General features: G+C 34.6%; 2 protein-coding genes across 3 annotated transcripts; both read right to left on the reverse strand.

Annotated features, from left to right (window-relative positions):
* Nucleotides 1-3,774: 3,774 nt before the first annotated feature.
* On the reverse strand, nt 3,775-8,526 carry LOC113107996 (vesicle-trafficking protein SEC22b-B). Of its 2 annotated transcripts, XM_026270843.1 has the most exons (6): nt 8,315-8,526; nt 6,881-6,892; nt 6,662-6,771; nt 6,330-6,490; nt 6,099-6,245; nt 3,775-5,084 (listed from the first exon to the last, which is right to left on the reverse strand). In XM_026270843.1, exons 1-6 carry the CDS (start codon nt 8,387-8,389, stop codon nt 4,930-4,932), a joined length of 660 nt encoding a protein of 219 aa, XP_026126628.1. In that variant the 5' UTR covers nt 8,390-8,526; the 3' UTR covers nt 3,775-4,929. The 2 variants fall into 2 exon arrangements, with proteins under 2 accessions (XP_026126628.1, XP_026126629.1); XM_026270844.1 differs by lacking the exon at nt 6,881-6,892 and having other exon boundaries at nt 8,315-8,525.
* An 871-nt stretch (nt 8,527-9,397) lies between these two features.
* LOC113107991 (N-acetylneuraminate lyase) lies at nt 9,398-14,135 on the reverse strand. Its single transcript, XM_026270839.1, has 12 exons — nt 14,034-14,135; nt 13,781-13,850; nt 13,606-13,679; nt 13,417-13,504; nt 13,075-13,132; nt 12,801-12,876; nt 12,613-12,705; nt 12,326-12,474; nt 12,172-12,218; nt 11,724-11,808; nt 11,569-11,608; nt 9,398-11,111 (listed from the first exon to the last, which is right to left on the reverse strand). The coding sequence occupies exons 2-12, from the start codon at nt 13,846-13,848 to the stop codon at nt 10,966-10,968; spliced, it is 924 nt and encodes a 307-aa protein (XP_026126624.1). The 5' UTR covers nt 13,849-13,850; nt 14,034-14,135; the 3' UTR covers nt 9,398-10,965.
* Nucleotides 14,136-15,228: the final 1,093 nt, after the last annotated feature.

Consider the following 15,228-nt stretch of genomic DNA (forward strand, 5'->3'; position numbering starts at 1 on the left):
TTATGCAGGCTACACTATTCATGTTTCATAATGGTCAGTATTAAGATAAACAATCCTGCACTGACAATGAGAAGGAAATAAATACATATTTGGGTGGTGTAATAGGCTATTATAATACAATGTCATTAATCAATATATTAAGATAACCTATGTTATTTAAATTACTAAAATAGCCAATGAGCCATTAATAATTAACCACATTGCATAGGATGATGCCATGGCAAATTCAAGCGCACAGCTTCACCTAATTAACTATTATTTTGTTTAGTTATATCATTTATAATCTAAATTCTACAAGAACACGAATACATTTTTTTACTTTGGGTAAAAAAAAAAAAAGAGAGAGAAAGAGAATGTTTCATTCATTACATAAAATCTGATTTTTCTTCTTCAGGAAACAGCCAGATTAGAATAAAGAGCGACATAATACAGGATGCTTTATCTCCCCACCATCAGACTCTCCATCTGGTTTTATCTAAACCATTTTTAAACAACAGGGGATTGTAAATCACACAATTTTAGTAAAGTCAGTGACTGGGATACTTGAAATGTTTTATTAAAAATATTTTATGTATGTTTTAAAAACAGCCACAGGGTAAATTTTCCCTGTGGCGATTCTAGTGTTAAACACGCTCACACATATCTACATCATTATGTGGGAATATTTGCGTAATGCTGCCCAAATGTTCACGCAAAGAAAGAAGGCATGGTTTCAATAACCACAGTTAGTGTTGAAGCAGTCACGTCAGGGAGATGCTGTGTATCATTTTATTTGGCCTTCAGAAAATAGATGCATTTAGGAATCTTTTCCTAAAAGATAACTTACAACAGAACAGCAACGCATTTTATGGACAACAATCTTCTGAATCAGCTACTGTAAATATTTTATTAGTTTAAGTATTTGCTATTGAATGTTCAAATGCAGAGTTTTGCACATTGCATGTGTGTGTGTTAGCGTGTGAGAGAGAGAGACTGTCAAACATTGGAAAACGACACGGTGAGAGACGAGGCATAGAGGATCTACAATAATGCTTTTGAACATTAAAGCATATCGACATATACTATTACACCAAATACACTAAAATATATTAAAAATATATATATTTAAATACACATAAAATATATTAAGCATCAAATGACACTTTTAATAAAAAACATGGGGTTCTGCATCACTTTCAGATTTTTTTTCCCCAGTTCACACTGAGCCTCAGACAGTGTAGTTTAAATGTGAGAGTCATCCTGTCTTACCTGCAATAGCCTGTTCCATTGCTGAAAGTGACACAGGCAGCGTTGTTCACACAGGGTTTCACAGGGTCCACACACTGCAGAGCTGTGAAGAAACATCAACACTTCAAGTGCTGTGCAAAGAACCAATAATAGTATACATTTAAACTTAATACTAGAGCAGAACCAATATAGACATGAGTCACATGACTCAATACCGATTTTATTACAAAGAACACTTCTGATTGGCAACTCAAATGTTTGTACCCAGTAAACACTGATAATTAATCAAACAATTAACTAACTCAAAGATTAAGTTAATAGTTATTACATTTTTATTTTGTATTAGACAAGAATACTAATTAAAAATGTAATTGAAATATTCAATAACCATTTAAAAAAACTAATCACTTTCAAGAAATGCGTTATGAAATATAAACTGTAAATACTTACCATGTGATATTTTAAAGCAGCAAATAAAGAGAAGGATGACTTTACTGGAAGAGACAATGGATAAGTGGCCCATAATTTCAGTTTAATCCAGTCACCAGGTTGTGCTCGTCAGCGAAATTAATCTTAAAATGTCTTTCATAGAGTCGAAACAAAGTAAACGAATTATATTCGAAAGAGAAGCTGTCTTTTAAAATATCTTGTGTGGCCAAATAAATCTGTGTAGTGTCTTGTTTTGAAATATTTAAAATGTAAAAAAAAAAAAAGTAGCCAGCCACTCTGTGTGTGGGAGGATGTAGATCATAATCACATCTGTCTGTGATTCATATCAAGAGTTCTACTGAAGAGGGTCGGTGATGGGCAGAGAAAAACAACCCTGTCGAAAACAGGCTTTTGAATGGGCTTCATCTGAACTTATACACTTAAATGGAACAAATGTAATGCCGGAAAATGCACCCCCCATATCTCCCACCAGGAAAGAGTCACATACATGGATCATACCCCACTTAATCACATTAGTATTACTATACTATAACTACATATAGGAAAGGGTCACATCCATGAAACTTTGTCAGGGTAGCGCCATATTTAAGTTTTGACAGGAATGAGGTCAAGGCTGTGGATGTACAGTGTGTTCAATGGATTGTACTGTTGTGGATTATGATTATACTAATAGTTCAGCAGCAGAACTTAAGATGACACATTTCTTTCCTAAAAAAAAAAAACCCTTTAAATTGGACAAAAACTCCATAAAAAAAAGTTTTGAAAGTAAAAAATTTAAATTTTTGTAAATATTGTAAAAACGTCTGTCTCTCACAGCCTAATTTTAATTTTAGTTGCTTTGGATAAAAGCTTCTGCTAAATGAATAAATGTAATGTAACGTAATGAGTGTTATAACCAACATGGCATCTACCTGACTAAAGTCTATAGCTGAATACCATTCACGTATGTCTAAAATGAATTTCATTCAGAAAACATATGTAAGTGTGATCATGTGAAAACCATCTCTTGACATATTTTTATGTTAGTTTATATTAAAACATTTTCTAAATATCTATTAAATATAAAAAAATGTATTGCAGATGAGCAAAGTCTAAAAATATCTTTCAGATGAAACCACGTACATCAGACATATCCACAATGTATATCACAGTTCCGATTATTTTACTCCAGTATATCTGGAAAGCTCAAGAAAATTTGATAATGCCTCAGTTAATGTCCCATTAATTTACACCACTAATGGTAACAAAATTTGTCTGATAGATGATCGAGGAGGAAGTCTACTGTCATGGCGGTAAACATAACACAAAAATACTGAGTGTACCTTTAATTTGTGGCCATTTTTCCCCCTTTTAATCAGCAGGGACTTTCACTGTAACTTAAAGGGATATTTCACCCAAAAATGAAAATTATGTCATTAATTACTCACCCTCATGTTGTTCCAAACCCGTAAGACCTTAATTTATCTTCAGAACAACAATTAAGAAATGTTTAAGATATGATGCATTCTGACAGCTCTTTGACCCTCCCATAGACAGCAAGGGTACTACTTGTGCACAAAAAGTATTCTTGTAGCTTTGTAAAATTACAGTTGAACTACTGATGTCACACTATTTTACTGATGCCCTTACTACGTTTCAGGACCTTGATCGTGGCAGTACCATTGCTGTCTATGGGAGGGTCAAAAAGATGTCGGAATGCATCAAATATATTATCTTAATTTGTGTTCCAAAGATGAACTAAGGTCTAATGGGTTTGAAACGACTAGAGGGTGAGCAATTAATAACAGAATTTTAATTTTGGGGTGAACTGTACCTTTAGCATTAGACATTCCCATCTATGTTATCAGTTCATGCTCTTCAACCATAATTCTAATTAACATGCATGTTAAATGACATAAAACAAACAAAAAAAGGACTGCTTTGGAAATGAAAACCCAAAAAGCCAAAGCCCAGTGATACCATTTCTGTAGGTAAGATTGACAGTGACCTTGTAGTAAGACATATACTAATCTCTCTCTCGCTCTATATATCTATATCTATATCTATATAATAAAAACATGTCAGTGTGAACTGTAAAAACAGGTAAAAGCAAATAAAAACGGAGTTTGAATCATTTTATTTATATTGTAGGTTAGGTGAGACCAACAAACTCTATCCTGAGGGGCATTTTAGCTTTATCCAGTTGGTACGTGGATGTCTGGTTGGTTACTGTGGGTTAAATTCTTCAATGCATGTAAAATACAGATTAATGTAAACACTGAAAGAGAAAGCCGTTGGAACCCAGGTCATATATCATATCTGCAACCATGCAAGAAGCAGGACCACAGATACAGATGTATGTATTTCTATACTGCACTGGCCTGCATTTGACCTAAATCTCTGCTTCTTGAAAAAGTGGCAGGCCACCACTCTCCCACAACACTAGATTCAATGATCGGGTCTGGACTGAGTAACAGCCGGTCACGACGGCGAGTCTCCTCGCTGCAGTGCGAGTGCTGTTTGCTGGGCAACTTCTGCACGAAGAAAACAATCCAAAATGCCAAAATATCTGTTTGGTCTAAATGCGACACAAATGTACATTTGAAACTAATTCAAACTAAGACTTAATAAACCACTCCCTTTTATAAGGCTTTAAGAGCTACAAGTTGAATTCTTGAATATCTGGTTTATATATAAAAGCCTAAATGGGCAGTCAGTACAATTACTAATTTTGTGCATATCATTGTGGGGACCACAGCTTTACTAATACAGCTGACACACAAGCTCATTTTACATTTACTCTCCTGGATGGAAGGTAACCTTACCTAACAGCCATATAGCATGAGGAGCATTAAGTGTTCAGTGGAAGCAATCCAACCCACAATGTGCTAAAACTACAAATCTGAATTAACATACTTCTGTTAATGAATTATCAGTTCACCTTTTTTGGGATGCACTGCTGCTTTATGGTATACTGTTATACAGTATATAAGATTCATTTCCATGAATGGAGGGATTTTACAAAGACGTACAGTATACAGGAAAACACACTTTATCTCTTTCATTCACATTCCAAAACTTCCGTGTAGTTCATAAAACAGATTCCAGTGAGGATCATGCTAGGGACTCGACAGCCTGTTAGGAGGGAAACTGCCAGATCCAACAGTCTTTCAGAACAAGCTGTAACTTTAAAACACAACGTGAACTTGTCGTTATGTGAGAGTCCGTCTGCTTTTCACCTGTAGCTTTTCTTCCCTCCGCACATCCCATACTTCACAGCCACCAGAAGCGTATGTATACGATCAACATGATGAAGAAGACGCCACCCGCAGCTAGCTTAGCGTACGTGGAGCGAGTGTTCAGGTACTTAGCGTCACTTCTGTATTTCTTGGACAGGCTGGACAAGTTGCTGGCCTTCGAGTCCAATGCTGAGGAAAAAACATGAAGAAATGAAGAGAAGAAAGCTGAAATTTTACAAGTTGTTTTCAGTGCTTTTGAAAGAAGTCTCTTTCACACACCAAGGCTGCATTTATTGGATTAGAAATATAGCATATTATTCGGACTATAAGTCACAACTGAGTATAAGTCGCATCAGTCCAAAAATACATCATGACGAGAAAAAAAAAACCTTTTATAAGTTGCACTGGACTATAAGTCACATTTATTTAGAACCAAGAACTAAGAGAAAACATTACCGTCTAGAGCTGCGAGAGGGCGCTCTATGTCTTCAGTGTAGACCCTAGGAGCACTGGGCAGCATAGAGCGCCCTCTGGCGGCTGGAGACGGTAATGTTTTCTCTCGGTTAATGGTTCTAAATTAATTTTGATAAATAAGTCGCACCTGACTATTAAGTCGCAGGACCAGCCAAACCATGAAAAAAGGTGCGACTTATAGTCCGGAAAATACGGTAGGTAAAACAGTGAAATGTTATCACAACTTAAAATAACAGTTTTCTATTTCTATAATTTTTTTTAATGTATTCCATTTCTGTAATGGAAAAGATGATTTTTTTTAGCAGTCACTACTAGTCTTTAATGTCTCATGATCCTTCAGAAATCATGCCTTTAGAAATGTGCTTGATTATGATGATTTGGTGTTAAATACCCGGTAATTTTTTTTTATTATAATCAATTCTGAAAACAGCCCTTGCTGAAAAAAAAAAACAGAACGGTAATGCACAAAAAAAATTGGACTTTCACTTGATTTTAGAGCCCCATTTATACATTTGCATTTTTATTAATCTAAACTTTTGTTGATGTTGTCATTAAAGCTATTAAAAGCATATTATTGTTTTACAGAGCATTTCAATTTACACTTTTAAAATAAATTAAAAACATGGAGCTTTGATTAAATATTGCATTTTAAATGCCTCCAAAATAGAGGTTACACATTTGTTAAAAATAAAAAAAAGGAGAGAAAAAAGGTTCACAAGATGTATTTACCAGACAAGGCCTCCCCTCTTTGCAGGACTTCTTCAATGTTGGCCACCATGATCCTCTGTACATCCTGTAGCTCTGTGTTGATGTTGCTCAGGTTCCTGCGTGCTCTGCTGTCGATGTATGACTTTTTGGTCTTCTGAATATATGTATCTTTGGACAGGTAATAAAACAGAATTACAAGCTTGACATTTGATGGGGAGTAAATGAAACTCTGGTTATAGTGAGGGCTCTTACCAAACTCGATGAAGGAGTAGGGCCTGGAGACCGTGGGCACCTTCTTGCCATGCTGTTCATGAAACTCTGCTTGCAGATCTTCGAGATAAGCAAAGGCTAGCTTTTTAGGAAACCCGGCCTCACAGAGCACCAAATAGCAAACGCCTTTCTCTATGACGTAGCTTTGAAAAAAGGTGAGAAGAAATCTTTTTTTAGCTATGCGTTTCAATTAATCACATAGGTTTGTGTGTTAAACTAGAACTAAAAATTTTATGTGATCTCGAAATGGAAAAAACTCACCTTCTTATGATCAATTATTTTATGATTTTAGCTGTAGTGTGCAGTAAACTTACTGAAAGGCCATTGATCCAGCCTCTAAAGTGCATCGGTTTGGACTCTGTTCATTTAATTTGCGGAAGAGCTGCTTGGCTTGGCTCTGATAATGCTGGAGATCTCGACCCATCTGAGAACAGAAGTGCAAATTTATTAGATAAAAACACAGTCACTCTTACTCGGCTACATTTGACTCCGTCCTATTCAGAGGGATTTTACAAAGCTAAAGGTGAACAAACCTTTTCACTTCCCTTCATGGCAGCATGAAAGGAGGAAACGTAGAGATGTTAGACCTAAATCAAGAGACTGTTGTAAAGGTAATAAAACGGCTGGGAAACCTATTAGTCACATTAACACTTTTCGGAGTAACTCTATGGAAGCTTTTTGCTTTACATCTTTCAAATCTACCAAAGCCCCAAACTTTGTCTTGATCCTCTAAACATCAACAATGTTTTAGCATCAAAAAAATTAAACATAGGAGATAGTTATCAAGATGTTTTGCATCAGTTCAGCTGAAAGAGAAGTTACAGAGTCATAATCACATATTCATTCTTTATGGTAAATATGGAAGAAATATATTGTCTTGACTGTGCAATATTTGTACAATATTTCAACAAAGCACACTTAACATGGTAATGTTGCTCTCTTCCTCACACAGAGTTATCTTATGAGTATAGCCATTATGGAATATACCATTAGAATCATTTGGGGCCTTTGTGGACCTTGACAGATCACTGTATGCTTTCAATGTACAGAGAAAAATGTAGCATGTTATTTACAAAAATATTTACAACCCTCATTTTGTGTTACACAGGAGAGTCATCATACAACACAAAGGTGAGTTTATGACAACCTTTTTCAGTGAACTCTTCCTTTGAATACAGCCATTTTTTTTAAATGTTATACATTTATTTTTAATTGTATATTTATTCCTCTATATTGCTTGCATCAGGTTATTGAATATACTCAGATAAAACATGGATAGTTTTTGGGGTAATGTTGCAAACAAATTTACATTACATTTATTCATTTAGCAGAAGCTTTTATCAATGATGATTTTTCTCTAGAGTTCACAGTGTGGAAAGAATTTGTGAATAATTCAAGTTGCATGGCATTAAAATTCAGACATTTGTACAAATAATTTGACGTGATATTTAAAATATATATTTTTTATTCTAATATTTTTTAAATGATGTTACTGATTTGTTTGCGTTTTTAATCCGTTTATTAAAAAACGATTGGATTAAATATAGTATGGTGGGAAGAATATGGTGTGAGTTCAAATCATGACAGAAGAGGGCGCTGTATCTGATCAAAATGATGCGAATCCATCTAATGAAGCCCCTCTGTGTATGGCCAATTACATCTTTCACACCGAGAATAAACGATATGGAGAAAAATATAATAGCTCAAGATTTACTACGCTGTTAGATTCCAAATAAAGCATTTCAAATTAATGTAAATACTCCGACAGACGTCTAATTACAGCAATTTGAGCTAATAAAGGCCAGATTAAAGCAGTCTTTGCTGTTGTGGATTACAATTCCAGATAACTAGACACTTTTAGATGTAAACGTAATGTTTTCAAGATATTGTTCTTTGATTTCTTACGCTTACAGTACGCATAGGCCTAAAGTAAATGATAAAACACACCGATATCACTGAGCTCTTACCTGCTCGTCCTCCTGCATTGAAGCGGCCAGCGGCAGTCCGTCCGCCAGACGCGCGATCATTGTCAGCAGCACCATTTCGCTAAAATGTAAAATTTACCCACAGCAGATGTATATGAAGCGGTTAACAGCTGTTAAATCTCTGTGTCTGGATTACAGCTCCACAACACTCCTCCGTACGCTGAGCTGGCCGGAAATACGTGCATATTTGGCGTCGCTGTATTATTGTCCCGTAGGGCTTTACTTTTTTTAAACCACTATCATTGGTTCCGCGTGTGAATGGGGATTAGATATTTTTATATACTGACGTTGAAGTAAATAAATTAGTGTTAATCATTTAGTTTTGAGTCATTTATTTGATATTTTACCAGGGACAGTTTTTTTTTTAGTTTAAAAAAAGGTAATGACCTATTTTAATCAGAGTAGACACATATCTTGTTGTCAGTTAACCCATCTCTCCACAGTGGAATATTTATCTATACAAGTTACATAAATATATTTACATATATGTTTCTGGACATAAAATAGCTCAAATAAAAGTAACGAAAAATTTATTTCTGTGTGCCTATTTTGTGTCAGCCCCACAAAATGACAGAGGGCCTAAGCTTACATTTTTTACACTGTTTAAACACTGTGGTCCTTATGATTTCTGACCCCTCTCGAAGATCAAATCAGTTGCTGCTGCAGACAGATACTGCTGGTGCACTCAGCAGACACTAGATGGCAGCATTTCTCATATGAAATTAAATGTCTTTTACACATTGACCCAGGAATAAAGAACTAGTGGCAGACACTCTCCAATAATAATAATAATAATAATAAAAACCTTTATTGATAACAACATGAGATGTTACAAAAGTAATTTAAAGGATATCCACACTATGTGTCCAGTCTCTGATTTGTAGTCAGGCAGCTTTTTCTACAGGAAACGTGGTCATGACCTGAATTTCAAAGAGCTGAGGTGTCTGTTTTAGACACAGTTTAGTTCTCTTTACTTGTATCCTCACTGGAAGGAAATTGCTAATGTTGTTCCTGCTGCTGCTGCTGACAAATGGTCATGTACTGTGAAATACTGTGCTTGTTTCAGTCAAACTGTGGAGTCAGCAGTAAAACAACTGATTAGGTGATGATAGTGCAGTCTGGGATGTGTCCTGCTGAAACAGTAGTGAAACATTAACCATACATTGTTTGTCACACAAAAAGGTTTTAAGACAAAAAATCAATACATAAGAAATCAGACTTAATTTTATTCAGTTGTTTTAAAAAAAAATGGAATTATATATATGAGTTGCTGTTAATGGGAGATTATGAAATTAAACTAAAAGACAAAGGAGCCAGGAACACTTCATCCACTTAAAAGGTTTGATTTGTTCTGTGTCATTCTGCCAGATTCCCACCACAGGCTTGAACAGGGATGAACACAGATAATAGAGGGCAATGACATAACAGCATTATGACAGCTGGATTAATCAGACAAGAGACATACATTCTTTGTCTTCTAAATTTCGCAGTTTCCTGAAGGGCCACTGTCCTACGGAGTTTACCTCCAACTTGCCTCAGCACACCTGCCTGAAAGTTTCTAGTATGTTTAGTGAGATCTTGATTAACTGGTTTAAGTGTGTTTAATTGCGGCTGAAGTTCTCTGCTAGACCATGGCCCTCCACGAGCAGGACTGGATACCTCTGTTCTAGGGCTCTCTAACAACCCAGATAAAAAAAATTGTTAAGGGGGAAGAAAATAAGGTAATGCCAAACAATAGAAATAATAAAAATTAATTAATAATCACTGACTAGACAGACAAATTAAAGTGGTTAGATTTCAGGCTACTATGAGGCCGAATACAAACTTCAAAGCAGTATCTTCCATTTAATAATGAATAATAATTTTTATTAATTCCATCTGAACATACAAAAATTTCCCTTTTTGAGCAGTATTCTGCAAACATGCGAAACTCAAGAGATTAAAACAGTGTGGTGCATGTGATTTTCCACAAAGCATTTAGTGTCCATGGACAACAGCACTCACATCTGAATAGATTCTGGAAAGAACTCATTCTGTTATCTAAATATCATTAAAAGAATATCTAAAAGAGATAAGAGTATACGATTAAGTAACGTTACATAGAAATACTTTGGTAAGTGTCTTGCTCAAGGGCACAGTGGTGATATAGTTGGTCAGTAACCACTGCCTCAGCAGCCTGGATTAGTTAACAATTACATCAACATCAGTTAAAAGAAGGTCATTAATACAGTACTAAAGAATAAAAATTACTTTATATGCATATGTTTTTTAACCCAAGACAAGAACAAACAAAACATGCAAAACTCATAAAACATTCAGGTATACAAGAACCAGTATATCATGTTGAGAATAAATCAGTAACACTGATGATTATTTGTAACTCTGTTGGGTAATTCAAGTAGGTTTACCAAAATTTCTTGTTTCATTTTAATGTTATTAATTAGAGAAAACAAAATGCTAAATGTGTTGACAATAAAAAAAAATTAATCAGCCAAAGCAAGTATAAAGTATGAAAAAAGGTACAGTACATTAATATACTGTAGTGTAATAAATGTGGCACCGTTTACAGTTCACTAACAACACAAATGATTTATTTGGAGTTGTCAGTTAGGTTCAATGAAATGTGTTTCATTTTAATGTCCCTGAGAGAAGTCTTTGATTTTCTGTGCAATAGCCTGGGCCTTTGAGACCGGACATGGCAGCATCGGGAGTCGAGGGGGACCCATTGCTAACCCTGACACTTCACTCATCACCTGCTTATTCACAGACACATCAAAACCTGCAGAGCATAAATAATAATAATTCTAATGAAAACTTCCTTTCAATAATATACACAACAGTCAAGTCTTACGGACACTTTTCAAATGTTTGAGATCAGTAAGTTGTTTTTTTTTTATTTAGCAAGGATGTATTGAATAGGTCCTGTTTCCAAATAGACATTAAGTGGCAACATTTCAAAAAAATTAAACACTGATAATTAAAATAAAATTTTCAGCAATTCAGCATATTACAATGATTTCTGAAGGATCATGTGACAAAGAAACCTGGAGTAATGGCTGCTGGAAATTCAGCTTCATCATCACAGGAATTAAATACTTTAAGAAATATATTAAAATATAAAAAAAACTAATATTTTTACATGTAAATTTTTATCAAATACTTGTAAGCATAAAAGACAATTCAAAAAGAAATCCAAACATTTGAAAGGTAATGCATGTGGAAAACAATCAACTCACCAAGGTTCTTAGCAAATGTGATAACCTCCATAAATTCAAACTGTAAACAGAAAATCAAATCATTAATTTCTGTAGTTAAAAACATACTGATAAAATAAAGTCAAAAAGCATCACTAAATGAGAATTGCACATGCAAAATGGGATGAAGGTTGTACCTGCAGGGCTCTGGTCTGCATGTGGTTGCCATTATAAAAAGCAGCAAGCATCTGGTTCACTATGCGTCCGAGGTAGTTATATGTGCTGCAGAGGACAAAGAGTGTTACGTGGTCTCCAGTTAAATATTAAGGAAAGGAAAGGACATGAGATGTGGCCAAGAATGTGTCCAGTACTCGAAATTTGTGCGATGCATTTCAAAATGAAAATTTCCTGAAATTGCCATCCAGGATGTAGATGGCGAAAGAATTTTTGCATGAACTATTCCTTTAAAATAATAATGTAATCCAAAACTGAGGTTACACTAATCCCAACAACCAAATCGGTCACTAAATAACAAAAAACAAGTAGCAAATCCACACCACAGCAAGAAAAACAGTGAAAGGTCATGAATTCATAACAACTGAGGCCAGATAAAGAGTTCCAGGATGGCATGATGTTGACACTTACCTCCCTACTGCTCCATGAACACCGAGTACCAAAGCTCCCAAGAGTTGCTGCAAAACAAATTGTAAAGCAAAATAAGTAAAATTAAAACCAAATTATTTAAATGTTAGACTAGCAGGAAAAATGCAGTAGATGAACGAGTGCGGGGACTGTATACCTCATCTATTCCGAACATTACAGACCAGTTATGGGACTGACTGTAACAGACACACTGCCCGAGATCCCTCAAGTCAGTCCCAGTGAATTTCACTCCCTGAAATGAGGGGATCATCTGCTCTATCCCATTTAGCACATCAGCTGCATCCACTGAAAAATAAAGACAAAATAGATACTGGACTTCATGAGTCAGTGAGAACCTGTCACATTCTGTACTATGCAGTTCAAAAGAATTTACAATCAGTGTTTTGACTGCCAGAAATTATGACGTGTGGGAGCTGCACTTACACGCAACACCAGTCATGCTTGGAATATGATAATAATACATCGGAAGATCTGGAGCAAAGGCGCTCACTTCTTTTAGGAACAACCTCAATGCATCTGTGAAAAGAGGAAGAGAAATCATAAGCATGGTTTGAAATATAAAAAATGTAAACTAATTTATAATGTAGTGTTTAGGAAAATAATGTTTAAACCTGCATTAATGGGTTTGAAATAGGAAGGAGAGATTACTGCTATGCCATCAGCCCCTATACTGGCGGCATGCCGAGTCTGAGAAAAAGTAAAAAAACATCCACTCAGCATTTTCACACAGTCACGAAGAGGGAACATGCTGAAACACGAATGGATAAGCAACAAGTGAGACAAAAGGAGAATGTGGGTCTTCTGTTATGAAAACGGAGATGTGATATGCATGAAAAATGCAGTTAATGCGTGTTAAGAAAAGAGATTGTGAAGATGTGTGCTCACCAGTTCTTGAGAGTCTTTTATACTCATGCAGCCAACATGAACAATCACTTGCTCAAGCCTTGACAAACACATAAAATAAACTAAACCTCTGGCAATGGAAACTTTTATAAGGAAAAAAGTAATAAAGTATTATTACTATTATTATGAATAACGGTGTTTCTTCAACTTTGCACACTTTGGGCCTTTTAGAACATATCTTTAATCATTTAAATTTTTCTTTATCATCATTAAATATATTTTTTGTTAATATGTCATTGTTTTGTATTGTCGAACAACCCTTGTCCCCTTAGACATTTTTGCTGTCCACAGCTGAACAAACACTATAAATATGCAATAACTCACTTGCCCTTTCCATGTTGGCACCAAGCTGCAGCAAGCTGCTTCCTTTCGTCCACAGTTAGAGAAAAGCCCTCACCTGTTGTGCCGTTTACTACCAAAAACAAGGTGGTTTAGGTTACAAATAATAGAAATGAGTAAAACAGGCTGCCTTATTCCCCATTTTTGTCATTTTTATTAAATACATAGACTTACTAAACACACTCTTGACATTCTGCTTCTCTATTAAGTAATCAATGTATGGTCCAATTACAGAGAGATTGATCTCCCTGAGAAAAAGAACAGCAAAGAAGAACAGATCAATGAACAGAGCACTACACCTCATGTAAATTATTCTGTAATACTTTTATTGAGAAATGTAATATTTCACCCTTCTGCAGTGAGTGGTGTGAATGTAGCTGCCACGAGCCCTGTGAGCTTTTTTACGCTTTTAGACATCTCTGCATAGATACACAACAACAAAATGTCAATCACGTAAGCCTTTCCACGTAAGCAATTCCTTGTTCAAGAATCAGGTTATAAATGGCCCAGAAAAGTCTAAAGGTATGTTCACAACATAATTATTAAACTTGACCGACCAACTACATTTGAATTCATTCCAGATATAAAAGACGGTGTCTTACCTTCTCTCTCAGTCGATAAAAGCGTTTAAAGAGCTCGGGCAGTGTTCATTCGACAGTCACTGAACTGTCTGCCCGCTGGTCCGTGAGTGTTTGTAAATGACGTCACAGCACGTGACAATCATGTGATGCGTGCTTAACAGGAAATGTACTGACTCGTTGCGTTGCCACATCTTGAAAAGTAAAATATGCAAATCAGAAAGTTACTTTATTTAGAGGACTTTTAATGCATTACGTTAAGAAATATGTTGTAATGAATACATACAATGTCATGGGATTGTATTATTATTTTTTTATTTATATATATATATATATATATATATATATATATATATATATATATATATATATATATATATATATATATATATATAATCTTTACCGTCACCTAGTTATAAAACAAAATCTGCATTCTAGTTATAAAATCATTCTTGTCATGTGAGATAGACATTGCGGCTGGAGCATATTGCTTACTGGAGCAATAAATTATGTAAAAAAAAATCGTCTACAACAGCATAAATAGGCTATCTAGTAAATACAATTAATTCACAATTGTATTACATAGTAATTACCCAATGAAATTAAAAGCAAACACATATACAAAGTGAAATCTTTGTAAGGTGCATGAAAAATAATATTAGTAACTTGGGTAACACTTTAGAATAATGGTCCATTAGTTGATGTTAGTTAATTTATTCATTAACATGACCAAAAAATTAACAATACATTTATAACTGTATTTATTAATATTTGTTAACGTTAGTTAATGAAAATACAGTTATTCATTGTTAGTTCATGCTAATTCACAGTGCATTAACTAATGTTAACAAGCACAACTTTTGATTTGAATAATGCATTAGTAAATGTTGAAATTAACATCAACTAAGATTAATAAATGCTGTGGAAGGATTGTTCTTGCTTAGATCATGTTAACTAAAGTTGTTAACTAACATTAACTAATGGACCATTATTCTAAAGTGTTACCGTAACTTATTAATATTTTAATTAACATATTCTTATATTTAAGATTCTTTATTGTTCATGTTCTTAATTATATTATAGTTCTATGTTAGTTTTATATTTTATATTTTTTTATATAGTTATTCTTCTTCTTTTTCTGAAATAAATAATTGTAATAAATTTTGATAATTTTTGGAACAATATCACTACTTTCCTTAGTCTCGACGAGGCGAATTTC

This window comes from Carassius auratus, chromosome 8 (assembly GCF_003368295.1).
Source record: "Carassius auratus strain Wakin chromosome 8, ASM336829v1, whole genome shotgun sequence".
Lineage (NCBI taxonomy): Eukaryota > Metazoa > Chordata > Actinopteri > Cypriniformes > Cyprinidae > Carassius > Carassius auratus.

Coding starts and splice junctions, on each gene's coding strand:
- LOC113107991 (XM_026270839.1), bottom strand. CDS start 13,848: ATGTCTAAAAGCGTAAAAAAGCTCACAGGGCTCGTGGCAGCTACATTC. Junction 12,706..12,800: donor TTTCAAACCCATTAATGCAG/GTTTAAACATTA, acceptor CTCTTTTCACAG/ATGCATTGAGGTTGTTCCTA. Junction 11,609..11,723: donor TGCAGACCAGAGCCCTGCAG/GTACAACCTTCA, acceptor TTCTGTTTACAG/TTTGAATTTATGGAGGTTAT.
- LOC113107996 (XM_026270843.1), bottom strand. CDS start 8,389: ATGGTGCTGCTGACAATGATCGCGCGTCTGGCGGACGGACTGCCGCTG. Junction 6,491..6,661: donor GCTGGATCAATGGCCTTTCA/GTAAGTTTACTG, acceptor CTTTTTTCAAAG/CTACGTCATAGAGAAAGGCG. Junction 5,085..6,098: donor AAGAGGGGAGGCCTTGTCTG/GTAAATACATCT, acceptor TTTTTTCCTCAG/CATTGGACTCGAAGGCCAGC.